This window comes from Balaenoptera borealis (assembly GCF_965194805.1).
Source record: "Balaenoptera borealis genome assembly, contig: HAP1_SCAFFOLD_172, whole genome shotgun sequence".
NCBI lineage: Eukaryota > Metazoa > Chordata > Mammalia > Artiodactyla > Balaenopteridae > Balaenoptera > Balaenoptera borealis.
In genome coordinates, this window is record NW_028123941.1 from 284,223 (window position 1) to 311,449 (window position 27,227).

Consider the following 27,227-nt stretch of genomic DNA (forward strand, 5'->3'; position numbering starts at 1 on the left):
TTTCCCATCTCACTCTGAGTGAAGAAAAAAGTCCTCAGGTGGCCCTGAAGCCCTACATGATCCCTGGGGTCCCAGGTTCCTCTCTTATGCCGTAACTATCTTGCTCATTCTCCTCTAGCCCTGCTGGCCTCCTTCCTGTCCCTGGGACATGCCAAACTGCCCCTGCCTCAGGGCCTTTGCATTTTCTTTTGTACCCTCTGCCTGGAATACTCTTGCTTCCTTCAGGTCTCAGCTCAAATGTGTTTTTCTTAGAGAGGCCTTGCTTGACTCCTCTCTACATAGTACTAACTGCCTCCCTCTTACTTTTTTTATTTCTCATGAGCACTTACCTGACACATTACGCAGCTTCTTATTTTTTTTGTAGATCTTTTTACAAAAATTTTATGTTGGAGTGTCGTTGATTAACAATGATGTGTTAGTTACAGGTGTACAGCAGAGTGATTCATTTATACCCATACAAGTATCCATTCTTTTTCAAATTCTTTTCCCGTTTAGGTTATTAGAGAATACTGAGCCGAGTTCCCTGTGCTATACACTAGGTTCTTGTTGATTATCTATTTTAAATATAGTAGACACAGCTTCTTATTTGTTGACTGCCTTTCTTTCCTTGCAGAATATAAGTTCCCAGAGGGAGGGAACTATGCTTTGTTCACTGCTATTCCCATAGTACTGAGAGCAGGGCCCGGCGCATAGTAGATGCTCAGTAACCACCTGTGGAGTGGGTGCATGAGTGTGTCCTGTCTGAAGGCGTAACCTCAGTGAGTGGTTTCCTTAGTCATTTGTAACAGTCTAGAGAGACTTAATAAAATTAAGTCCAGTAAAAGATAATTGTGTGTGTGTGTGTGGTGGAGCTGGAGATGGGAAAGGGGATGCGGGGTGGTGAGGGAGGTACAGATATTGAATGTTCCACAAAGCCATATATAATGTTAGAATAATAATAGCTAGGTGAGAACTGTGTTTGAGAATAAGTAATTTTGGAAGTAAATGAGTCTGGTTCAGTTTATCAGTTCACTGTAGTTTTTATTTATTCAACATGAGGAGAAAAACATCACAAAGCAAGTGACCCAAAATAGCACATGTTGTGCATTTCTTCAGCCCCTTGGCAGCATCAGGCAGATGTGTTCACTCTGCACTGACTTGCGTGTGAATCTCCCGGCTCTTCACCCGCAGCTTGTTGACCTGGGACTCGGCAATGTCAGCCCGTTCCTCGGCCTCCTCCAGCTCATGCTGGAGCTTGCGGAATTTGGCAAGATTAGCATTGGATTGTTCCTCCTAAGAATAAAGTTGTGAGAGTTAGACTTTGTGGTTCTCATTGCACTTGTCACAAAGAGGATTATTTCCTCAACTCAGATATTTCCTTCTTACGGTTTGTTTGTCATATCTGATTTCAAATCCAGACAGAACTTGTAACTTCAATTATATTTTTTACTCTAAAGAATGAAAGAAGAAATAGTTTTGAAATGGAAGAGACGAGCTCATTATGTCAAACCCATGTATACGTGAAGTCTAATTACGATGTATGGACTGAGTGGAAAGGAGGAAGAGACCCACGTGCGCTTGCTCACAGAGGTTAGACAGTAAATGTAAGGTCAAATTCTAACTTCGGGAAAATCCCAGTTGAAATGTTTTTGCCATATATTTTGACTCTGGTATACAGAGACGCTGCGGGTGGGGGGATGGGGATAGGAAGAAAGTATGCCCTTTGTTGGTTGCACTTACTACCATTCGTGCCTCTCCCTTTCGTGTTCCCTTTTCTTACCTCTTACCCACTACATTGTGTCTGGAAGAGTGGGGAACAACCAGGAAAAGTGAAGCTGGAGAATCTTCCAACACATCCTAATTTGCTACAGCGAATGTGCAGGGATAAGTCCCTGCTGATGACAGTGGTAGTGAGGGAAGGAGTCAGCTGGGGTAAAAGATTTCTGTTTGGCTTTTGGGAACAATTGATTTTGTGCATTTCTAGAGGGAGAGGAATATTTATCATGGTGTTAGATTTTCTGCTGGATATTCTTTGCAGCTATCAAGTAAGGTGGGTTATTTGGAATTTTCTTTTTTCCCCCAACCCCTACAAATTGCTTAATAATAAAAATATCTCGTCTTGAGGTCTTATTCTATAATTAGGATTTGGGGGTAAATTCATATTTATATCCTCTCTCTTAAAAGAAGAATGACATATTCTTACTTGGTCTCTTTCTTTCTCATTAACACATTCTCTTAATATACTTTCTACCCCCAACGAAGTTTCCTTCTTCCCTCAAGGGCTTAAAGATACTTACAGCCTCCTCAGCTTGTCTCTTGTATGATTTCACCTTTGCCTGTAATTTATCTACCAGGTCTTGCAGCCTGAGAACATTCTTGCGGTCTTCCTCAGTCTGGAAGTTTGAAAAAAATGGTCTGCATTGAATCCAACAAAATAAACCCACTGCAGGTGGTGTAGTGAATTACTTTGATATGATGGCAGGTGGGCCTGGGGTAAATGTGGTCAACTCTGAGGCTTCCTTCATAGTATTAACAGTAGCCACTCTTGTTAAATGTCCACTGTGCGCAGGCACTATATTGGAGAGTTATACACGTCTCTAATCCTTACCTCCCTACTCTGGTGAGTAGATGTTTTTATTCTATCTTACAGGTGATGAATTAAGGTTGAGAGTGTTAGGTAACGTATCCGAGTTTAAAAAGTAAGAGGCCAAACTAGGACTAACACCAGTTTATCTGTCTTTGAAACCTGTATTCTTTCCTCACTTACACAATTTTCTAAAGGCCTTCCTGATTTTCCTAGCTTAGGAAAGGGTCTGTGATAGGTGATTGTGTCATTTGCCCCTTATGTATATCGAGTTAACATGTAGCTATTTGTGAGTACCACATAGTCACCAGGTTTTCAATTTCCCTTTGTGCAGGAAGTCTGGATATTCTAGAAAGCTCTTCCCCTTACCTGGGAGGTGAGTTCCTTTACTCTTCTCTCGTGTTTCCGCAAACCTTTAACAGCCTCAGCATTATGTTTCTGCTCACTTTCAACCTCTCCTTCAAGCTCACGTACCTACAATCAAGAAAGATACTTATATAGTCAGTCTTGGGGGATGTTAATTACCTCAGGACCTACTGACGATATTGGGTGGCTGTCCCCAGCCACAGGATAAGGATGGGAGTCAATATACAAGAAGAGAGAAGGATCGGGGAGTGCCGTTTTCACTTCCCGGATTCAGAGAGATTGAGAGACCCACCCTGGCCTCCAGCTTCTGGATGTGCTTCTTGCTGCCTTTCAGGGCCAGCTGCTCAGCCTCGTCCAGGCGGTGCTGCAGGTCCTTCACCGTCTGCTCCAGGTTCTTCTTCATCCACTCCAGGTGGGCGCTGGTGTCCTGCTCCTTCTTCAGCTCCTCGGCCATCATGGCCGCCTAATTAGTAAATAAACCAGTATAATAAACCTGGTAATGGCAGGTAACACACAGTGTCGTTAAACAAATGCTCATTTGCTCACGTTAGTGATGGCCTTCTTGGCCTTCTCTTCTGCATTGTGTGATTCTTGAATTACTTCTTCCACTTCACTCTGGAGTTGTGAAACATCATTTTCCAATTTTTTCTTGGTGTTGATCAGGCTGGTGTTCTGTTAAAAGTAGTGGAAATTTACAAGACCTGCAGTTTGCACACTTGGGATTTTACAAGTGTCTTACTGGTTGGCTTATGCAGGGGACTAATGGCAACATTTCACTGAACTTTAAATATTTGTTCAGTGCATAATGTTAATCATTTGCAAGGTTGGTTACCCCGCCCCGCCACTGCCCCAATGTCCATCTGATTTTTGCATACGGACATGGAGGTTCAAGAATGTCTATATTAGTTAATTGCTCTTTCAATTATATGTCAACCAGACATCGCTAGTGTTCTGTCCTTAAAAGGTTGGAAATATTAGAAAAGAGTCGATTCTTTTTGTGAGAGCCTGGCACTGAGAGTTTCTCAGTTAGAAGGAATCTATTCTCTGTTAGCTTGAATGGTTTGCTCCCTTGGGGAATACTGAATTACTCTTACGAAACATTTTCTTAAAATTTCAACCCAGTGGTTCTCTAAGGGAAGCAATATCACCTCAGTGGGTATTTGGAAATGTATGGGGGTGGATATTTGTGGTTGTCAGAATAACTAAGGCATGCTACTGCATTTAACACCCAGGCTGGTCAGCGATGCTGAGTGTCCTGCAAGGCACAGGGACTGTGAACATAGCAGTGCTGAACGCTAAAGCGCTCCTGGTGGGAAACGCTACGTGGAACATTTTCAGAGTTTGGAGTCAACAGATATCTTTATTCAAGTTTATTCCACACCATGGTTTTCAAAATAATCTAGAGTTAAATCTTCTTTTTAAATAAAAAAAGTAATAACCCTGCCCCGTTTTCGTAGAAAATCTTAAAAAGAACACACAGCAAAAAATCATCTATAATCGCATCACTTCAAGGTAATTGCAATTAATATTTTAAAGCATCTCCCCCATCCTTTTAAATATACACATATTTATAAAAATAGAGTACTTCCATATTATAATTCTGATTCGTCACTTTACAGTACACCAGCATTTGTCTGATGTGAGGGTCCCACCTGGGTGTGCAGGAGCTGGACGCGCTCGCTGGCATCCAGGAGCTCCTGCTCTGCCATCTTCCTGCTCCACTCCGTCTGCTCCAGGGTGGCCCGCAGCTCCTCGATCTCGGCCTGCAGCAGGTTGGCTCTGCGCTCCACGATCGCCAGCTGCTCCTTCAGGTCCTCTTGGCCCCGGAGAGCATCATCCACGTGGAGCTGGGTATCCTGTTAAGTTAATAAAAAGGCTTAGACACTCTGAAGAGGATGTGAACATCCCAGGAGATGAACTGTAAGAATGGGTTGGTGCCAGGAACGGGAAATGACAGGCCTGTCATTTGAAGGAGCATGAAAATGGGGATGTCACCTGCTTAGATGAGAGAGGATTATCAGGAGACTGATTCTTGTTGTGTTTTATGCCATCAACTTTTTATTTTTCATGTGCGAGTCACCAGTATCTATAATTTATGGAGCATTTTCCATATGCTGTACCCAGCACTTGACATCTGTCTTCTCACTTCATCCTCACAAGTAACCCTATGAGGTGGGTAGTTTCATTCTTAATTAGTAGAAGAAACAGAGGTTCTGAGAGGTTATAATAACTTGCCTAAAATCAGGCAGCTAGTAAGTGACAAAACTAAGACTTGACCTCAGGCCTATTGGTGCCAAAGTCTTTTAATTTCTCTCATATCATAGCTTATCTCTGGGCTTCTGTTTGTTCTTTTATATAACATTTCTTTAAAAATAATATATTCAGACTTCCCTGGTGGCGTGGTGGTTAAGAATCTGCCTACCAATGCAGGTCACATGGGTTCGAGCCCTGGTCCGGGAAGATCCCACATGCCACGGAGCAACTAAGCCCGTGTGCCACAACTACTGAGCCTGCGCTCTAGAGCCCGTGCTCCGCGACAAGAGAAGCCACCGCAATGAGAAGCCCACGCACCGCAACGAAGAGTAGACCCTGCTCGATGCAACTAGAGAAAGCCTGCGTGCAGCAACAAAGACCCAATGCAGACAAAAATAAATAAATATATATTCTATGTGTATTTATTTTTAGCTACCTCCATACTATGAACTGTATAATTTGTTAAAAGAAAAAAAAATGGATGGTGTAACAAGAAGGTGTTGTGATGAATGGGAGGCGGGTCACTTCCCTGACTGGTCTGGGCTGTTAATGTGGACCCATCTACCTTCAGGATCCCTTGGGTGTTCCTGTAGTTCCTCAAGCTCTCTGCTGCCAAGCAGTTGGCGTGGTTCAGCTGGATTTCCATTTCATTCAGGTCTCCTTCCATCTTCTTCTTGACTCTCAGGGCATCATTCCTGCTCCTCATCTCAGCACCCAGTGTGCTCTGCATGGTCTCCACGACTCTAATGTGGTTCCTCTTCAGCTGGTCAATTTCCTCATCCTTTTCAGCGATTTTCTTATCAACTTCAGACTTGACTTGGTTCAACTCCAGCTGGATACGCAGGATCGTTCCCTCTTCATGTTCAAGAGATGCCTTAACAAAACAGTGATCAATTAGTTAATAATTAATAATGGAAAATGAATATTTGGAGGGTATTCCCTTGTGAGCCAAGCTCTTACTAATATCAGTTTGTCTAATATTACAAAGTATAATAAAACAGCTCTAGGACCCTACTAGGTAAATCATCCTTTAATTTATTCAGTCATAGACTTTATTGGGCAACTCTGTAATAAGGGTGCTTTGTAAAGTATAAAGTGCTATACAAATATTATTCATATGAGTAGTAACAAAAATTATATGATTAAACTTATGTGTAGTAAACAGGAATTCTCTCCCATTCTATAAATTAAAATGTTCATGTGATTCCTGTTGTAGAAATTCTCAGTTTTAAAACATATATATATTTTTGATTACAAAATATGTGTCCATTGTGGAATGTGGGGTAATTTATAAAAACAAAACCTTCCTATTTTGCCTCCACTTAGAGGCACAATTTTAATGTGGTACATTTTTTTTCTAGTTTTTTTCCTATTTATATATATTTATACATGATAAAGTTCTATTGTATATGCAAATGTGTGTCTTGCTTTAAAAATTATCCTCTACCATAAATATTTCCCCATATTAACTACATTTAATGGCTGTAGAAAATTGCATCATATGGATGTTCTATAGTTTGCTTTGCCTTGTTTTTGGATTGGACATCTTGTGTGTAAGCTTTGCCTACATTTAGGATAATTTTCTTGGGATAGATTCTTAGAAATAGAACTGATAGGTCATATTATTACATTTTTAAGACTTTTGATAACTATTGCCAAATTGCCCTTCATAAAGGTTATATGAGTTCAGATTCTCACCTGCTCTGTAATAATGGATCCATCTCATAGTACCATTGCCCAATGAAAACAGTGGTGTTTCCACCAATGTTTATCGTTGATTTTCCCCCCACAACATCAATATACATACCTCTGCTTCCTCTAAGGCAGCCTGAATTTCACATTTCTCTTGTTCCACTTGCTTCTTTATTTTCTCCAGTTCATGGATTTGCTTCCCTCCCTCAGCAATCTGCCCAGTGAGGTCCGAAATCTCCTCTGTGGGTGAACAGAAGGGAGAAGTGGTCAGACTGATATAACATGGAAAGGTCTTTCCAGGGCCATATAGGGTAGGGAAGTTCAAGAGCACTCATGCTGCAAGTTCTTATTTTCTCTCTTTAGCATTTCAAGTTGTTCCAGGGATTCCTCGTAGGCATTCTTGACCTTGAACAGCTAAGTACTGAGAGAACGGGACTCCCTCCTTCTGGGAGGCCTCAAGTTCAGCCTGGGTTTCCTCATACTTCTGTTTCCATTCTGATAGGACGTGAAAAGCGGTATACTGTCAGCTAATGGAAGGAGAAAGGGAGACTAAGTAAAACATCGGTGGAGTTTGAGCAGGCTGGGCCACCTTGTCAAAGTTCCTTTGCTTCTTACCGAGAGCCGCGCAGGCAGCATTAGACCGCTCCACATTAAGCATGAAGTCCTCCACTTCATTCTGGAGCCGCTGCTTGGTCTTCTCAAGGGAAGCGCATTTGGCGTTCACGGCTTCTACGTGTTCCTCGGCTTCCTGCAGACACTGGGCCAGCTTCTTCCTGAAAAGTTAGCCAGGCAGTTAAGGAGAGAGGTCAGGAACAGGGGCAAGTGCTAAACTCCTCAGCCCCCTTTCATAGTCCTTTTTCTACAATGTCAAGTAGCATGGTTTTCAAAACTGTGGTAGCCAGAACTGCTTTCCAGATGGATTAAACTGTGAAAAGGTCCAAAGTGGTGAACAACTGGACTCAAGTCCTTTTTGTTTTTGAATTGTTAGAGGCCATTGTTGAAGCTGACATTGTATGTATCTTACAGCATATGATTTCAGGATTTTCAGGGCTTCTGATTGAGTATGGTATGGAGAATGATTAGCCAGGGCAGTTCTATTGATTGATTTATATCTCATCTCATTTCAAAAAGGATTTGAGACTAACTAGGTATTTTATTGGTCACAGATATACTGGACATATTCTTTTGCTTTCTCAGACTTTACATTTTATTTTATATACTTTTCTTCCTAGAGAAAAATAGCCAGTTTCTTCTAATAATATATATTTGGTCATTCTCACCTGAGAGAGGAATGAATAAATAAATCAGGATAATTCATGTAGTCTAAGCAAAGGCAGGGTTTTTCTTTTTATTCCTTCTGAATTGTCTACATTCTTGCTTTACTCCCAATTGTGTGCCAACTATACATGCCTAAGGTACACAAAAACCTTTAGCCGTAATGCTCTAGAAGATCTACCTGAAGGTCTCCTTTGGTCTGTACCCAGACTAAGGCTTTACTTTATTCAGACTAACCCTGAACATTATGCACAGTTCAGATGGCCTCCAACATGAGTTTTAAGAGATCTGTCTTTGTACTACAATACTTAAGAAGGTGGTCTCTGGAATCAGAATGTCTGGTTCTAATCCCAGCTGTACTATTTATTAATCATATGCTCTTGTGTTAGTTGGTTAACCTCTCACAGTCTCAATTTCCTCATCTGTAAAACAGGGATATGAATAATAATGCAATGTAATGTTGCTACGAAAACTAAATGAGTTAATAATAGGATAGTATTTGACACAGTATGCACTTAGGGTAGCTTCTGCTTTTGTTATGTTATCATCATCATCACAGCTGTTTCTGGGAGTTGCTGAGTTGGGCAGCTGGGAAACCATGTCATGTCCCTCCTCTAGAGTTCACAGTACAAACTTGGCCTCCTCCAGCTCCTCTGTGCGCTGGATGGCGTCCGTCTCGTATTTGGTTCTCCACTGGGCCACCTCGCTGTTGGCCTTGGACAGCACCCTCTGCAGCTCGGCCTTGGCTTCCTGCTCATCCTCATACTGTCCCCGCAGCAGGTCACAGTCGTGGCGGGAGGACTGCAGGGCGTGGGCCAGGGCGTTCTTGGCCTGTGGAAGTATGAGTTCAGTGACTTAAATTCATTTCTTCAGTGATATTTAATTTATACACTTAAAGGAGAACCTAACTGAATATGTTTAGATTTGATCAGTCGAGAATACTTTTGGTAAAACTTACTTTAGTTTCTTCCTCTAGCTGACATTTCAGCTCCTCAATCTGCTGCGTAGATGCTTGTTTGGTCCTTGAAAGCTGAGAGACCAAAGCATCTTTCTCATCCAATTGTCGGGAATATTCACCTAAGAATTACCGAAGTAAAGGAATTTGTTCACGGCATAAACAAACAAGCCTAAAGTTTGTATATATAATTATATGTATATGACAAATATATACTTTATCTAATTATAAATATTGTTACAGAATTGGCTAGATTAAAAAGCAGCATTGCTATTGTAGTGTAACAAATAAACTAGTCTGCTGATTCTTTCTTGCTTTTTTTTATTTCTTCTAACCTACTCAGCAAATTCCTATAGTTGATTACTCCCCTCTAATATGGGAGTATTGCTGTTAATTCAGAACCCCCGGGATTGCTTTTGTCTAGTACATAATTGCGGGACTGAGGGAAATCTCTACCCGCTTCCGTCTGCAGGCGTGCTCTCTGAGCCGTCAGGTCATTGATCAGCCGCTGCTGATCTTCCTCCTTTGTCTTAAGTTCACTCACTTGATCTTCTAGAGCGTGGCACATCTTTTCAAGGTTTCCCTACAGCACATGTACCCGTGAAAGATGAGACATTGAATACAGTGGAAAAAAAAAAAAAAGTTACCACTGGATTCTTAAAATATTTTTAGAGTGAATAAATTTATGTCAAGTGTGAGTAGAAACTTATGGCACCAACTCTATGGAACATGCTAGGATTCAAGTATGACGGGTGCATAATCTCCCTAAAGTGCTCATTGTTGGAACTCATTCATTTATCCCAGTGATACTTGACACTGATACTTAAAGTAGATTTGGAAATAATCTTAACAAATTATATCCAGTATTTTAAAAAAATGAAATAAAATGGAATAGATTAGAATACAAAATTTTAGATCAGTGCTATAAACTGCCTACAAACAGTGTTTAATGCCAGAGAACAATGAGGGTTCTTACAGGTTATTAACTATGCTCATTTAAAGACAGTATTGGGTACCTTGGCTTTGGAAATGGTCTCTGAATTACTGCTAAGGTCGTCAATCTCCATCTTCAGCTCACTCTTCTCCTTCTCCAGCTTCTGCTTGACCCTCTGCAGGTTGTCAATCTGCTCCCCCAGCTCGGCCACACTGTCCGCATGCTTCTTCCTCAGCGTGGCCGCCGTGGCCTCATGCTGCAGGGTGGCCTCCTCCAGGTCCCTGAGCATTTTCTGGAGCTCGGCCTCCCGCTTCTTGTTCATCTCAGTCTGGGCCGAAGTGGCCCCGCCGGCCTCTTCCAGCTGCTCGCTGATCTCCTCCAGCTCCCGGGAGAGGTCCGAGCGCTGCTTCTCTGCTTTGGCGCGGGAGGCCCGCTCCGCCTCGATCTCCTCCTCCAGCTCCTCGATGCGGGCCTGGCAGTGACACAGCACATTAACATGAACTCATCTCAATTTCAGTTTTTTGGGTGCAGAAACAAATGGAGGTGAGATGACTCACCTGCAACTCTTTGATTTTCTTCTGTAGTTGAATTTCTACTGCCTGCTCATCTTCAATTTTGCTTAGCAGATTGCTGATTTCAAATTCTTTCCTTTAGACAGAAGAACAAGGCGTATTAGTACCCATACAAATTGAAAGATGATGTTGCATAGAATCTTTTTTTCTGGAGTTCCTACTTTTTAAGTTTCTCATCAAGTTGCTGTTCGTCATTTTCTATATCTACTATGGATTCTTGGGCCAATTTTAGGTCACCCTCCACTTTCCTCTTGGCTCTTTCTAGATCCGTTCGAAGTTTCTTTTCTTGTTCTAGAGACCCTTCAAGCTAATGAGAAAATAAACTTTGTTAAAAATTGAAAGTATATTAAAAAAAACTTTCAAATGGGTATTAAAAACACACATCATCCACTTGCTGCTCTAGCTTGGCTTTAGCTTTGTTCAGGGTGTTCACTTTGTCCTCTTCTGCCTGCAGGTCATCCAGGGTCCGCTGATGGGCCTCCTGGAGGGCCTTCTTCTCCTTGGTCAGCTTAGCTATGACCTCGTCCAGGCCTGCCATCTCTTCTGTGAGGTTTTTCACCTAGAAAGGTTAAGGAAGAGATTATCTCTGCTCTAAAGCAGCTTAGTTAGATGGCAGGGTCTCTATATGCTGTATACAAATATATTTCATACCTTGTTCTCTGTGGCATGTTTCTCCTTCTCAACCTTGGCCAGTGTCAGCTCAAGGTCATCTATGTCTTTCTTCAGTTCTGAACATTCGTCCTCCAATTTCCTCTTCTTGGCCGTCAGCTCAGCATTGATCTATCTCTTCCTCATCCTCAGCTCTCTCAGTCACTTCCTTGATCTTTGCCACCAGCTGGATTTTGTTTTTAATCAGTTGCTCACACCTCTCCTCTGCATCAACCAAGGCATCAGCTTCCTGTGGAGAGATTTGCTGAGCTGTTTAGAGAATTGTTACTTATTTTGAACTTGTTCTTTGCACAAAGTAGTAGTGTTTACTGAATGCTAATGAATTTTTCAGTATGAATATAAATTAATTGAACATCATTCCATTGTCTGGAGAAATGTAGCTAATTAGATATGGCACTATAGATTTAGAAGCAAATTAGCCTGAAAAATGACTGGATTGAAGCAATTGACTATTTTTAAAAGTATTGTGTAGAAGAGTGGAAGGACCAAAGGAAGCCTGGGTTCTTGTCCCAAATTTGCCTCCATATGTATGACCTTGTGCAAATTGATTTACTCCTCTTACCCTCAATTATCTCATGTAATTAAGAGGATTGGAATAAATGATTGCTAAGAGCATTTCAACTATAATATTCAAAGATTTTTGACTTAGTCAAATTGGTTAGTTTTGGTTTTGATCATTCCCTACTTGCCTCAAAGAACTAGTTGCTACATTGAATTTTAAAAAGGAAAACTACGTAAGATTATGCCTATAAATACATTTCCATGAAGCATTTTTCATGTACTCAAAACCTCCCTGATAGACCATAACAGTGCTGTATAATTGTCCAAGGTTTCCATTTCCATTTTAAGAATTACCTATTAGTCTCAAAATGAATATTAGACTATATAAGAACTTGTAATTTTGAGAAACTACATAACTCAATGAGGTTTTTATAAATGATTAAAGGACTCATAAAAATCAGTTCAGCCACGACCTTATTACTCTGGGCTGGGGAATTTCTTTAACTTCTCAGTGTTTGTTTATATCTTAAGTTTTTAAAATGCTTAAACTTTTGATAATGAGGCCTTCCAGGGTTCCTTTGCTTTTATTTTTTTATTTTATTTTATTTTTATTTTTTTAATTTTTATTTATTTTTATGGCTGTGTTGGGTCTTCGTTTCTGTGCGAGGGCTTTCTCTAGTTGCGGCAAGCGGGGGCCACTCTTCATCGCGGTGCGTGGGCCTCTCACTATCGTGGCCTCTCTTGTTGCAGAGCACAGGCTCCAGACGCGCAGGCTCAGTAATTGTGGCTCACGGGCCCAGTTGCTCCGCGGCATGTGGGATCTTCCCAGACCCCGGGCTCGAACCCGTGTCCCCTGCATTGGCAGGCAGATTCTCAACCACTGCGCCACCAGGGAAGCCCCGCTTTTATTTTTAATAGTCATACACTCAGTATATATTTACTCACTGACTAATGATAATACCTATGAAAAGAGGTTAAGATGAAAGGCTGTGATTGGGAAAATGTAACCTTCATATAAGTGAACTTGTCAGAAGGAAAAGTTGAAAATAGCTTAAACATTTTAAGAAAACTATCCTTTTTTTTTTTTTACAGATTTCTTCATGACATTGTTGGGCTTGTTGGACCAAGAAAATGGGAGGTTGTATTTGGCCAGAGTGCTGATGCCAAGCCTACCCCCACTCTGATTACAACTTCTTCTTTAACCAATAAACAGAGGCCTTGAGAACTCAGGATCAGTATCAAAGGAAGAATCACAGCGGTCACTAGCTCTGTCTTCCACCGTGGTAGTTCAGTTTAAGTAACTGCAGATGAATTTATTGAGCTAAATCCTGGGGGTTGAGGAAAAGAGATACAGAGAGAAATAAGAATAACTGTCTTTTATGAGTTTAAATACGATCTCATACACTTGTATTCAGGAAATAGGGCTCTTAAGACTGGGATGAAGCAGGCAAGGCAGATGAGTAAAATGACTGAGATTTGGGGGCTTGCCTTTAAACTGCTTCCTTCATGCCTGTTAAATTTGTGATATTGTTAAATAAATTCTTCAATCTCCCATTTTCCATTTGCAATTTGGAAGTAGTTGGTACCTTACTTCTTCACAGGAATATTGAAAGTTAAGTGAAATACTGAAAAAAGCAACTAGAAATTTTCTTTTTCAAGAAAAGGCCATTTGTAAATCCAGAGTGTATGTGAATTCCAGAAAAGCTTCCATGACATGGTGCATTCAGCACACAGAGTACTCACAGATTGAACCTGGAGCTGCAGCTCATTTTTCTCTTTCAAGAGAGTCACCATTTTTTCCTCCAGTTCCTTTCTTTTTGCCTCTGACTTGGCAAGTTCATCTTTGGTTTTCTGGAACTCTTCCTTCATGGTGGCCATCTCCTTCTCTGTCTTCGCACTCTTCAGCAGGGGCTTGATCTTGAAGAAGAGTTTCATCCAGGGCCAGTGCTTGACGTTCATGAAGGCACGTACATTATACTGGATGCAGAAAAGGACTTCTCTGAAATGACCGAAAAGTATCAGTGTAGATTGATCCATTAGAGACAATGTTATCGTTAGTATTATTTTTTTTACATACAAACTCCCCTTTTAATGACCCCCCCCTACATGTAAATGATGTGTCAAATTCTGTATATTTTATATGCAGGACACACACACACACACACGCCCTCACACTCAGAGCGGTCCTCAGTATGACCACTTTGCTAATGTGCACTGCTCATACTGAACGATTGTGTGTTCTCAAGTCCCTGTCACATTAGCAAAGAAGCTGACTTTAGAGGAAGAATACTTTGTATATATGAGCAACACGTACCATTTTAAGAACATTTGAGAAATCACAATATTAGTGACTTGGGAGTGGGTGTGGCAGGTGTAAGTTAATTGTGCTGCTTGGCCTTCGGCACACTGACGTGACCTGTGAAAGGGCGTGGCTTGCTTTCCTAATTGCCCACCTAAATTGAGCTTATGGTTTATCCTGTTTTCCTTGAAACCTCTCCTCTTATTTTAATCGCTGCCGAATTATCTACTCCATAAACAACTTTTGTTAGTTTCTTCACATAATAGACTGGCTTTTCTCAAGTCCTTTCAAATGCCTACTTCTTACCTGCTCAGTTAGATTGTTAATGTCTGAAGAGCATTTAGCTACAAAATTTGTTTTATTTAAATAACATTTTAAAATAGTAATAAAAGATATTCCTGCACACTGTAGCAATAGACTGGCAAGGTTTACCTGCCTTATAACAATGTGTGTGCCTCTTCAAGCTTGTTAAAATGGAGATTCTATTTCTGTAGGTCCAATTTATAAGAACCATATCTCTGAGAAGGCAGATATCATGACATAAACCATAATGTTGACACATGGAAAAGACTTGGGAACACTTATACCACAGAAGTAAATAAGTACAGATGAGCAAAATGAATGCAAAACATGTGTGTAAGGACAGGGAATGCAGTAGTGCTGGGTGGATGGGTTGGATGAGGTTAATTAGAGGAAGCGGAAATGGAAGTCTTGAATTGGTAAAGAGATAAATTAGGCTGAGAGGGGAGGGCTTGTGCAAACAGGAGAGAAGGAGATAAGCAAATTGTTTAGCCTGGCTGGAAAAGGCTGTGCGGTGGGAGATGATAGATGAGGTAGGGAATAGAGAGTGGCCTTGACAGACTCACAGGCAACTTGGATTTGATGTGGGAGACCGTGGGGAACCGCAAACAGATACGGCATGATGAAAATAGTGCTTACTGCAAATGATTCCTGCTGCTGTATGTGAGATGAATGAAAGGGAGAAACTGAGGGAGGAGAGAAGTTTTGAAGGGAATCCCAGTATGAGGGGTTAAGCAGAGGCTGATGTGTTGTAAGAGTGAGTTCCGAACTGGGTGAGAAGTGCATGTTAACCACAAAATGAAAGAGTTACTGAGTAAGGAAGACCGATGTAAAGTCTCTAAGAGACCTTACAGTCCTTATCCTCTGCATGGTTACCTCCTTTGCAACATCTTCTGATATTCTACCCTCATTAGGAATCCCCTACAGATGGCTTGAGTTCTTGTTATAATCTGGACCAACTTTTCATCTCTCATTTCTTCCAGAAGACCCAGCAGGCCAGCTTTGAAGAAAACCTGGAGAGAGGGAAAGTTCCAAATCATCCCCAGACTACAGGAGATACAGCCATGGCAGAGGACTTGGATCAGGTGTAAGTAATAGCCATACCTTTGTATGTCCAAATTTGTCCTGGGTGTGATCAATATCAATAGAGGCAAGAAGTTTCTCAGAAGCCTTCTTGCTGTCAATGAACTGTCCATCTGGAATAGCACTTGCATTTAAAGCTCTGTATCTGTTCAGTCGAAGAAAAAAAGAATGATTAGGAAGGTGTGATCATATATGAAAACCAAACGACACCAAAAAAAAGTCAGTAAAAAGAGAAAAAGCAAAAGTAGAAAATCCAGCTGTCCTTTTAGGTTCAGGTAGTGAAACAATATGATTTTTCCACAAGCTAATGCATGCTTCCATCCTATTTTTAAGAAATGCCACCTTCTCTAGCCTGTATTCTGTTCTTGCACCACAAGGCTATATTATTTGACTTAATTTCGTAGTATTGATGAAGCAGGATACATAAAAACAATGAACAGAGGACAACAGTGAAAATGATTAATTAGTCACAGCATTCAGTGAAATATGACAGAGGGAGACTGGCCTTTGTTTAAAATCCCCATATAAGATTCGGCTTGGGAACCCCTTCCTGCAGATGCGGATGGCCTCCAGCATACCGTTGCACCTCAGCTGGTGCAGGACAAGATCATGCTCCATGGCGCCTAAAAATAAATCAGAGTACTTACTACTGGGCACTGAATTTTCAAACTTGTGCCTGTTTGATTATTTCATGCTCTTAGATCTTACCAGGAGTTTTGGTTTCGTTGGGAATGATACACCGTACGAAGTGAGGGTGTGTGCTCCTCAGATTGGTCATCAGTTTATTTAAATTTTCCTAGAAGACCAGGTAGAAGGGACTTGATGAGAAAGTTCTATTTCAGATTGCTTTTTTTGGTAATTATATGGAACGAACCTAGGCACTTTCTTAACTATATTAGGTAAAAGTCTATGAGGCTTCAGTTGCTCTGTGTTTTAAAGGTCTCAAGAGTTCTAGCCTGCCAAATAACTGAAAGGCTAAAGTGCTGGGAAGAAATGCAGCTCTCCCTGGTATTCATTTATGACACCTAGGATCTATCCTGTAAACAAACTGCAAATTCAGTAGCCTTGACACACAGCAAGTATTCTTGACCGGGAATCAGAAGACAAAAGACTACAGTCTCACTTTGCCACTAATGAGCTCCTTGACTCTATAAAATCCCTTTTCTCTTTCTGGGCCTCATCTGAAAATAGTTGAGATTACCTCTAAGGCCTCTTTCATCTCTCTCAGTGCTAATATTTTTCACAGTAGTAGTTTACAGTGGTAACCTAGGTTAGCCACTGTCCAATGTTTGCCATTCCTTCCTTGAGTGTATTATTCCCTGGGACCTGTAACCTCTTGTTTTTTGGTTTTTGTTTTTGGAAGAGTCTAAAATCATAAGACTACATGACCTTGTGTGAGTGGATCTTGGGTACCTGAGAATGATCACAGTCTGAAGCATATGGGGGGGGGGGTTATTCCAGAAATAGAGTAACTGATTATGACAGACAGTGGTGTTTTACTCCACCACAGAAAACTAGCAAGTAGCTATTTCTCAGTATTTCTTAGGTATATTCGTTGAGAAGGCAGAGTTGCTTTATTTTTCATATCTCAGTTAACTATTAGGAAATAAAGTGAGTAATGTGAGTTTCTAATCTTGCAATTATGTACAAGGATAAGTTGATGAAACAAGGGCATATTTGGTGAAATAATGCAAATTGGTAGTGAGAAAAAAAGAACAGGGCTGTTTTCTTGTTTAGGTCATACATAGTATCTGCATTTTAGTTTGAAAAAGAACGAGACTTAGCCATAGAAATCCTGACAAAGCAACCATTAGACCAGATGCTCCATATGTTCCCCTTTAGAAGAGCCAGTTTTTAAGCCATCTAAGAGAATCACATTATTTGTAGTAATGTTATTATTACTGTTATTCTTAAGAGAGATTTTTCTATCTTAATCATCAATCTAAATCACTAGGTTTGGCTTTAGATAATTTTCAGCTATTACAAAAAATTAAATCCACCTCAGAGGACAAAGATGTGATTTGGTGGAAGGATGTCCTAAAGGGTGTGTCTCAGGCTCAATTCTCAAAGGGGAACTCAGGAACATTCTCAAAGGGCAACATTAGTGGAATAAAGATACGGCTTTCCACAGGGAGACCTTTGAAGTTCAGCTGTGCTTCCTTAAAAATCGGCCTTATTATATAGCGAGAAAGCTTCGAAGGGCATTTTGGAATTCCTGAATACATTAGATGAGCATAATAAGGAATAAGAGGTAAAACATTCAGCCCTACAGGAGGAGTATTGCTTTGGCTGTACCCTGACAAGAAGGAATATTTGAAGTAATTCCTGTTAACATTCCATTCCCTCCTAATTTATTCTAAATCCTTTATTCTTATCCTAATTATGATAAGTCATAGAAACTGAACAGATTTTTCGAATTAAATTTGTACTTCACCCTGAAAAGGGCTAACACAGTCTGGAAAGAAGAGCCCTTCTTCTTAGCACCTTTCTTTGCGCTGCTGTCTAAGATAAAAAGAAAACCCATCAACGAAAGTAGAGTCCCAGAGGCTGGAATGGTATGTGAACGTTCTGTGGGGAGAGGTTAATTTAGATCAGGGGCACAGAAAGTACCAGCTTCAGCACTAGCATATGTGGAAAAGAGACTGGCCAGAGTCTTCACTGCAGACGTCTGGTACAGCCCAACCACACTGCCGTTCAGGGGGTCCTTGTTCTTGTCCAGCCAGCCGGCGATGTTGTAATCCACGGTGCCCGCGTAGTGAACCAGCGAGAAGTGGGCCTCGGCCCTGCCCTTGACCACTTTGGGCTTCTGGAAGTTGGCACACTTGCCCAGGTGCTGGTCATACAGCTTGTTCTTGAAGGAGGTGTCTGTGGCCTTGGGGAACATGCACTCCTCTTCCAGGATGGAAAAGATACCCAGTGGCTGAATTCAGAAAAGTAGACATTGGTGTCAACCTATCTGGTCTCAAAAGATATAGACATAGTGGCTGTCGTTTGATTGAATTATGAGCACTCCTAATTAAATATATTTATAAAGTAAACCAGGGTCATAGCTCAAAGAGGTCCTTTTGTTATCACTAGAATGACTTTTCCACCATTCTTTCTCACATTCAATCCATAGCATTATTTTCAATTAAAAGAATAGCTGGATATAAACTCCAAATGTCAGCACTGCATAAGTGGGGGCGACTTATTAAAATGTTCTGTGATTATGTGATTACCACATTTTCCCCTGTTTGGTGAATTAATCTATTGTCAGAGTTTTATTTTTCTATGAAAAGGACTTACTGACTTAGAATGATGTTTACTTTATATGCAATAACTTAACGGTATAAATAATGCAAACCTTATTTAAGACATTTTGTGCATTTAATCCCATAAAGATAGATTATGAAGAAGCATAGCAATTTGACTCTTGACTTCCAAACAGGTTACCTTTGATATAAGCCCTAGCTCTGTGACCTGTGCATTAATTTTGATTTAGAAAATAGTTATTTCTATTGTTGACATCTTGGATCATAGTGGAGATAGATTTAGAACAAATGAGGTAGTTCTTCTAGTGAAGCAGACCATCTCAATAGAGATGCTGCTTTAAACTTGGATCTGAGTCAGTGTTAGAACAGAACTTGTTACGACAAAATGAAGCTAAACACTCTCTGATTCTTCTTACGTAAAAGTTGAAAAGAGAAAGTCATTTCTAAAGTAATTTTCTAACTTGTTCTGATATCAGTCTATTTAAGATTACAGTAATACATTCTGGAGTTGCTTAAGGCACTTGGGAAAGTTATCCTTTCAGTTCGGGTTTCCTTTAGAAGTCAAACAGACCTTCTCGATGAGCTCAATGCAGGCGGCCAGGTCCATCCCGAAGTCGATGAACTCCCACTCGATGCCCTCCTTCTTGTACTCCTCCTGCTCCAGCACGAACATGTGATGGTTGAAAAACTGTTGCAGTTTCTCGTTGGTGAAGTTGATGCACAGCTGCTCCAGGGTGTTGAACTGCACAAAACCAAATTTCCAACATTAAGTGGATTTTTATAGCAGTAGAATTCATTACTGAAAAATCTTTTATTGAAAATATGTGGAATACAATAACGAAATAAAGTTTAAACTGATTGTTGTCTCTTCAGAAATCCCAGGGAAAAAATAATCATTTTTGACATGAACCCTTTTCATGATTTCTGAGCATTATTTAAAGGCACAGCTGTCAATCACACAGCAAGAGTTCTGGTAGAATCTACCTCTTTCCACCTCTGAAGATTGCATGGGCAAAAATGTGCCTTAAAAGTATAACCATGATCCTATGAGTTATGGTTCAGATTTAAGGGTGAAAGTAATTCATTACAAAGCCTCACTTCTTTTACCCCCCCCCCCCAATTCAAGATAAAGGTCACATTTTCACTTTTGGCGTCACCTTATTAAGGAAAGCTTTTCTTAAGACCTTTAGTTGATGTGCAGAGTGAAATTAATAGGCCAATTGCTCTTCTATTCATATCAAACATTTGGTAAATCCTCATTGTCAGGTCTGTGAAAGTGGGGACTGATGTGGTATAGAAATTGAAGATCTGATGGAGTCTTTATAATAATTGACACCCTCATTTTATAGATGATAAAGCTGATGCCCCAGAGGGGAAATGGTGTGTGTCATATGAATCTGGAAGAGGGAAGACTATGAACTGTCACTACGCTTCTACCTCTAGGCCGTTTCTCCTCCATGGGAGGTACCTTGTGTATGGACCAAACGTTACATAGCCAGGTTCCTGTCGTGGCTTTGCCTTATATGGCTGGAGGATCTTTAGCAAGTGTTTTGATTTTCTTGCATCTGTTTCTCCACATGTAATTAGAAGTAATATTAGTTACTCCTTCATGGGTTGTTGTGAAGATTAAATGAGGTAACATTTTGAAGTGCTTAGTAGAGAAGCCAGAAATACAGGCTTCGTGATAAATGTTAGCTATTATTATTACTTCTGTTATTATCCAGTTACCTCCTAGCTATTTCGTTCTAGGTGCCATGCTGGAGAGAGCAATGTAGACACTACAAGTGTAAATGAATAATAATACTCAGTATATCAAAACCCAAATTGCCTTTCTCCCACTTTTTATTAATATGAAGATAAACTCACATCAAAGATCTCAAAGCCAGCGATGTCCAAGACCCCGATGAAGAACTGCCTGGGCTGCTTGGTGTCCAGCTGCTGGTTGATGCGGGCGACCATCCACAGGAACATCTTCTCGTAGATGGCTTTGGCCAGAGCGCCCACTGCATTGTACACCTTCATGGACAGAGTAATGTTTGTTGGCACTATGAAAGGCCTGGGATGTGTGTGATTCATTGAGGTTGTGCACTTACCTGCTGCACAGTCTGGCCTTTGGTGACGTATTCATTGTCGACCTTGACCCTGGGATAGCAAAGGGCTTTGAGTAGATCAGCAGAGTTCAGACCCTAGAGATAGGCAGCTTTGTCAGCAACCGCAGAGACACAATTCAAGGAATGTTGTTTAACAGCAGATACCTCTTCAAGGTAGTCTTTCCATTTTCCTCCATCCATTTTCCTTATTTTTTAAATAAAAAGCTTTAAATAATTCTATAGAAGATCAGGTGAGGCTCTCTGTATATTAGAGCATGTACTTGCTAATAAATGGTCAGTCAGTTACACTGGCCTTTGGTGATTTGTTGCAAGCAACTCCTGAGAAATTTAACAACAATAAAAATATGTCCAGTGTTTATGGAAATAATTTATGTAACACAAAAGCCAGAGTCTCTGCTCTTAAGACACAGTAGGTGGGGGTGGAAGGTAAGATAAATACACCTTATCTCAATTTAGCTCCTCCCAATTTAACCTCAATGAATTAGTTTCTTTATCTGAAAATGTGAGGATTAAATTTTAGTGCATGATTCCTACAGAGTCCCCTTCAAAAATTTTGTCAGCGACTATGATGTAAATGAGGGAGAGAGAATGTCGAGCCAGGGTGGTCAGGAAAGGCTTAAAGGAGCAGATAACTTTAGCTTCCGTGGTAGATCCTGTAAGTTCCATGTTCTTTCCATACATAGAGTATATGATTTTTCTTTCTCAGTTTCTTTTTTATCTTACTTGTTACCTAGATTGTCTGAGGGTTAAATGTAGACAACACACACACACATGTGCACAGATGTCCTCCAACCCCAGCTCTGTGTTTGGGCAAGACCCTGTATCCCTCCACTAGGTTTACCCAGCTGGTGCTGAAATAGACCAATATTCCAAGTTATCCTATATACCTTCTCGCCATTGCTAAGGCAAAGCAAGCGCACGGTTCTGTCTCATTCCCTCTCTAATGATCTGGCCCCAGGTTGTGCTTTTTAGATGTATCCTTGCAAGTGGCTATTAGGGTTCATGTGGGCTGCATAGAAAGATGGAGATATGGAGATGTGAGGAGGGAAAGGGGGTGAGGAAAGCATGCAGTGTGTGTAAATGTGTACCTGCCCCTCAGAAGTCCAGCTACAAAGGAAATGTGAGTTTAGAATAACCTTTTTTATTTTCTTGCTGTATTCTCTAATTTAAACCCAGATGGAGGTTCATTTGGTACCTTCGGTGCCATCTGGCTCCGCTTGCTCCTCACGCTGCTTTTGCTTGAATTTCATGTTTCCATAATGCATCACAGCCCCTGTGAGCTTGTAGATGGACACTTTCTCCTCAGGAGTAAAGCCCAGGATGTCAATGGCACTCTGCCAGGAGAAATGACAGGACAAAGTTAGGGCAGAAGAGACTTAACATATTTTGGAGAATTTACTCTATAAGGTAACCACACTTATAGTGTGGTTGCTATTGTCATTTCCATACATAATAGATTTTTAAAAAGTGAGTGTGTGTCTTACATCAGTGGCCATTAGCTCTTCTTGGTCATCAATGCTAGTGACTGTGATCTCCCCTTGACTGACGAAGGCATAGTCATATGGGTTGGTGGTGATCAGGAGCATTTCTGGATACATAGAATTCAGGGTGTATGTTTTACATTAGAAGTTGTTAACAAAAATATTAACTTTTGTCTGTGAACTTAAGTTCATCCTTACCAATCAGATCTGCCTTCTTATTGGAAGTGATCTGATAAAAAATATGGTAGCTTCTTTCTGCCTTTAACTGGAAAGTAACTCTAGACTTTTCTAGAAGATCTGGAAAGAGAGGGAAATAGACATTGAATTAGAAAAAGATATCAATGCTGCTGAGATATTAAATGAACTGCAGTGTCTTTGGCTAAAATTGGGGACATGACGTTCGGCTCCATTGAGATTTCAACGTGATGATGGATCCTGTTGGTACTACATGTAAGAATTCCAAATACGTATGGCAATTACCCAAGGTTCTCACCATCTAAGAGCAGAGAGTGAAGTATGCATGCTCTAGTAAAAATCAACTTTGCATATGGATGGCCTGCGACCTCTGTATTATAGTTGATCCTTAATATCCCCTCCTTTCTCAGATCACCTTAGATTCTTTGGTGAGGGACTTACCTTGGAAACACCTACCAAAGCTCAGATTGGGCTTCCCTCGTGGTGCAGTGGTTGAGAATCCGCCTGCCAATGCAGGGGACACGGGTTCGAGCCCTGGTCTGGGAAGATCCCACATGCCGCGGAGCAACTGGGCCCGTGAGCCACAACTACTGAGCCTGCGTGTCTGGAGCCTGTGCTCCGCAACAAGAGAGGCCGCGATAGTGAGAGGCCTGTGCACCACGATGAAGAGTGGCCCCCGCTCGCCGCAACTAGAGAAAGCCCTTGCACAGAAACGAAGGCCCAACACAGCCATAAATAAATAAATAAATAAATAAATTTATTTAAAAAAAAGTTCAGATCAAGAGCAAATCACAGAAATGTATTGTAAGCCTATAGATAACTCATAGGAGTCCATAGATAGTCCTACTGTTTTTCCTGGAGAAAATGTCAGAGTTGCTTCTGAGGCAGGAATTGCAGAATGTGTTATAGAGCCATCAGTCTGCGACTGAGGTAAATAGAGCACGCAGCGATTATGGATAAGTTTGGCATTAGCTCACGGGCAACACCGCCAGCAGGCTCAGTGCTCAACAAGTGTTGTGAAATATCCCTGCAAATGACATCACATGTTTCTCTGTTTGATTTTCAATGGTCCTGTTACTCACATGTTTCAATATCAGCAGAAGCCAGTTTCCCTGTGGTACCGAAGTGGATCCTGATGAATTTACCCTTGCAAGTGAAAAAGATGATGTTATATACAAAACTGTTAGCACACGAGTAACAAGAGGTTGAGTTAATAACTCAGACATGCCTTTTTGGGCATCTAAGACCTGAGAACACCCTTCTGTGACCCAGAGACTCACAAAGCGAGAGGAGTTGTCATTCCTCACAGTCTTGGCGTTGCCAAAAGCCTCCAGCAGGGGGTTGGCACTGATGATTTGATCTTCCAGAGTCCCCTGCAAAGGCAAGAACAGTCCTCACATCTGGGGCTTCCTGCATGCCCTGCCAGTCTTGATTCTGACACGCCAGTCAGACCCACCTGCATTTTGCCAGTTTCCTCCTTCTTCTTCTCTCCAGTAACTGCAATTGTTGCAAAGTACTGGATCACACGCTTCGTGTTCACAGTCTTTCCTGCCCCAGATTCTCCACTGTCAAAGAGAAACCAGAGAAGAGATCAGAACTACAGCTCACATTGTCGACATCTAAGACAATCATCACAAACCAGAGAAGAAGAAAAAAATCACATACGTGATCAGGATGGACTGGTTCTCACGTTCTGTAAAAAAGAAATCAAGACCATCAGTTTTTAAAGATAGTACACATTCAGTACAAAGATTATTGACTCTGTAAAGATTCATCAGTTTATCCTTTTTAACATTTTGAAGATGTTGCCTATGATCTTGGTTTTGTGTGTAGCTCCCAGATAGTACTTGCCTCTTGGAGTAAAACTTATGAAAATGAGAGGCAAAGAATCATCTGTTTCTTCTTAAAATATTATTAATTTTAAAACCTATGGGAAGTTTCAAACGTATACAGAGGTAGAGGCAATAATGTATAAAGAGCTCCTATGTACCCATCATACAGTTTCAACAGTTATTATTTGGCCAACTTTGTATAACCTGTACACCCATCCTAAACTCACTTGGTTGTTTTAAAGAAAATTCCAGGCATCATATAATTTCATCTGTAACTACTTCAGTAAGAATCATACAATTCTGAAGTTTCATTTAACAGATGAAGAAACAAACCCAGAGAGAAATAAGTGACTTTTCCAATAGTTACATAGCTTATCAAGATGTTTAGGTCTATTTGACTTCCAGTTTATATATTTTTCTGCTACCGGGCCTCCTCCTGGTTTTTCATATGAATTTGACAGCTGGTAATACTAAAAAAAGAAGGGATCTGGAACTGTAAATGTTGGTGTTCATTTACTTTTATTTTCCTTTTTATTTTATACACGTTTCTAAGTAATAAAAATAAAAATTGTCACTAGTTATATGACTGATATGTTGGATATATACCAATTTTCTGATTTGTTAAATCTTTAATTCTATACTGATAGAGATTTTAGAGCATTCTCAAATCTAAAAAAATCTATTCAGAGAAATAGATGCTAATTTGGGTGCTATTTAGATGTGGATATAGACTTTAGAGAACTTCAAAGCTCTATTCAGGGAAGTAGAGACAGATTTTGGAACATATTCAGATTGATTTCTTTTTCCAATAGAAGAAAATACAAGAAAGATCATATCTCATCTAGTGGGAGCATAGATAAGAAAACAATGTTCTAGTCTCTAACCTCGTCAAATGCCACAGTTTGGGGTGGTTTTTATACAAAAATCATGTTTGGAGATAAGTAATCTTGAATTTGGAGCAGCCCCAAAACTTGGGGGAGTGGGGACCTCTGTAGGGGTGGTGGTGTACAGAGCAGTGTAAATGCAACTGCTAAGTGTTAAAACCTCTGGAATGAGCCCACATTTGGATAATTTCTGGAAGGTAGCTAGCTTCTGCTGACAACTAAACAACAGTTTCCTGGCATGATATCCTTGTAGAACTGCTGGCCAATTTGTAATGGAAGATTCCTATTTTATCCCTTTCTCTTCCCTCTTCTCCTTTAAAAGACAATTTAAAAACAGTGCAAAAAAACAAACAATCAAATAAAAAAAACAAAAAGGAACAAAATCTTCTCCAGTTTCTAATATCTCATGGAAGAACAGGAAACTCAGGAATTTAGAATATTTCCAAAGGCAACACATTTGGTGTGTGCCTATAAAAGGTTTTCATGCTGTATTTAGGCCTACAGTTCGCATCAAAGCTATTTGTTTATGCTTTGATAAGACAGGAATAACAGACTTTGATATAATTTTTAAAAAATATTTTCGGGACTTCCCTGGTGGTCCAGTAGTTAAGACTTTGCCTTCCAACGCAGGGGTTGCAGATTTGATCCCTGGTCAGGGAGCTAAGATCCCATGTGCCTCGCAGCCAAAACACCAAAACATAAAACAGAAGCAATATTGTGACAAATTCAATAAAGACTTAAAAAAAAATGGTCCACGTCAAAAAAAAAAAAAATCTTAAAAAAAAGTATTTTCAAAGAAAGAGGGATTTCTATTTTCTTCTATTCTTGTAGGAAAATGCTTCAAAATCTTTGAGAGGAAAGTCATAGCTCTTTCTTTACTCCTGTTCTACCCCAAAGGCTAGTGATATTAGCTGTGTCTTTTAAAGATAAAGAATTCACAAAGCTTTCCCGCTATGGCTGGTAACTATTTTCCTTGATTGCTGTGGATGTGGATATTTTTTAAAAATCTACTTGAACTTTTTTTCTGTCCAAAGCAGAAAGTAAAAAATGTGAGAAAGCAACAACAAATATGTTTGCAGAGGTCTACTACTTATTTCAACTAGGCTTCTGGCTACCAGCTGGGTTAGCTTGGGTAGGTCGGTGCATTCAGTGAGCTTCACTTTACTCACCTGTAGAATGGCTGCAGGGAAGCATATGTGCTATTACAGCTCTGAGAGCTTCTTGAAAGCAGTGAAGCCCCAGGTGGCCGCAATGTATTATTGTGATCAGAGCCCAAAGTCTGTCTGTGCGTTAAAGATTCTATTTCCACATTTCTGTAAACAGATGCATCACTCACTCACCAGTCATCATGAACTGATAGGCGTTGTCAGAGACGGAGAAGATGCGGGGCGGGGCCTCCTGGCGCTTTTTGCCTCGGTAGGCAGCCCCCACCTCGGGGTCATACACCGGCAGCCACTTGTAGGGGTTGACGGTGACACAGAAGAGGCCCGAGCAGGTCTGAGAAAATCAGAATATTCAACATGTGGGATTTGTTTTTACTTGGAGAGATAGGTGGAATAAAGAGAGGTTGAAGGGCGCTCACACAGATCATCCAGGCTGCGTTAACGCTCTTTGAGGCTGTACAGCACTGCTGGCTCGTGCAGGTGGGTCATCACGACCATGTCCTCAACCTTGTCATATTTGGGAGGGTTCATGGGGAAGACTTGGTCTTCTCTGACAGTTAGAGTCTGGCAAGTAAAGTAAGAGACAAGTTTGTATTAATGGTTGGAGGTAGGATTTATGTTTATCTGCTTTAATTATAAGACTACAGTTGTGGACACTTTCCATTATATTATTCGGTGTCTTTTAAATAAAGGCATGAAAATACATTCATCTTAGCGTTTGATGGTAAGAAAATCTGTTTCCTCTGATGAGCTATAATACGTACTACTCTTTAAAAAGTACTTTTTTCCTCCCACATTTCCTTGTCCCAGGTTTATTTATCAGTTTATTTCATTTTACTTAAATGGGT

General features: G+C 40.6%; 1 protein-coding gene across 1 annotated transcript; it reads right to left on the bottom strand.

Moving 5' to 3' along the window:
* Positions 1-946: 946 nt before the first annotated feature.
* On the bottom strand, positions 947-26,877 carry LOC309621281 (myosin-8-like; the record flags this gene model as incomplete). Its single annotated transcript, XM_082408848.1, is given in 42 exon segments — positions 947-1,272; positions 2,277-2,372; positions 2,933-3,037; positions 3,222-3,392; positions 3,476-3,601; positions 4,582-4,785; positions 5,748-6,056; positions 6,990-7,114; positions 7,210-7,288; positions 7,292-7,312; positions 7,314-7,379; positions 7,464-7,647; positions 8,784-8,980; positions 9,108-9,226; positions 9,561-9,687; positions 10,121-10,510; positions 10,596-10,686; positions 10,772-10,917; positions 10,993-11,169; positions 11,262-11,390; positions 11,392-11,508; positions 13,524-13,779; positions 15,256-15,392; positions 15,484-15,607; positions 15,968-16,085; positions 16,171-16,258; positions 17,897-17,964; positions 18,073-18,382; positions 19,285-19,455; positions 20,580-20,763; positions 20,765-20,790; positions 20,792-20,899; positions 20,903-20,925; positions 22,020-22,158; positions 22,309-22,412; positions 22,504-22,602; positions 23,583-23,646; positions 23,781-23,873; positions 23,957-24,065; positions 24,166-24,193; positions 26,557-26,713; positions 26,845-26,877. Coding segments are annotated over 42 exon segments (5,568 nt in total). The 3' UTR covers positions 947-1,122.
* Between the last annotated feature and the right edge of the window lie 350 nt (positions 26,878-27,227).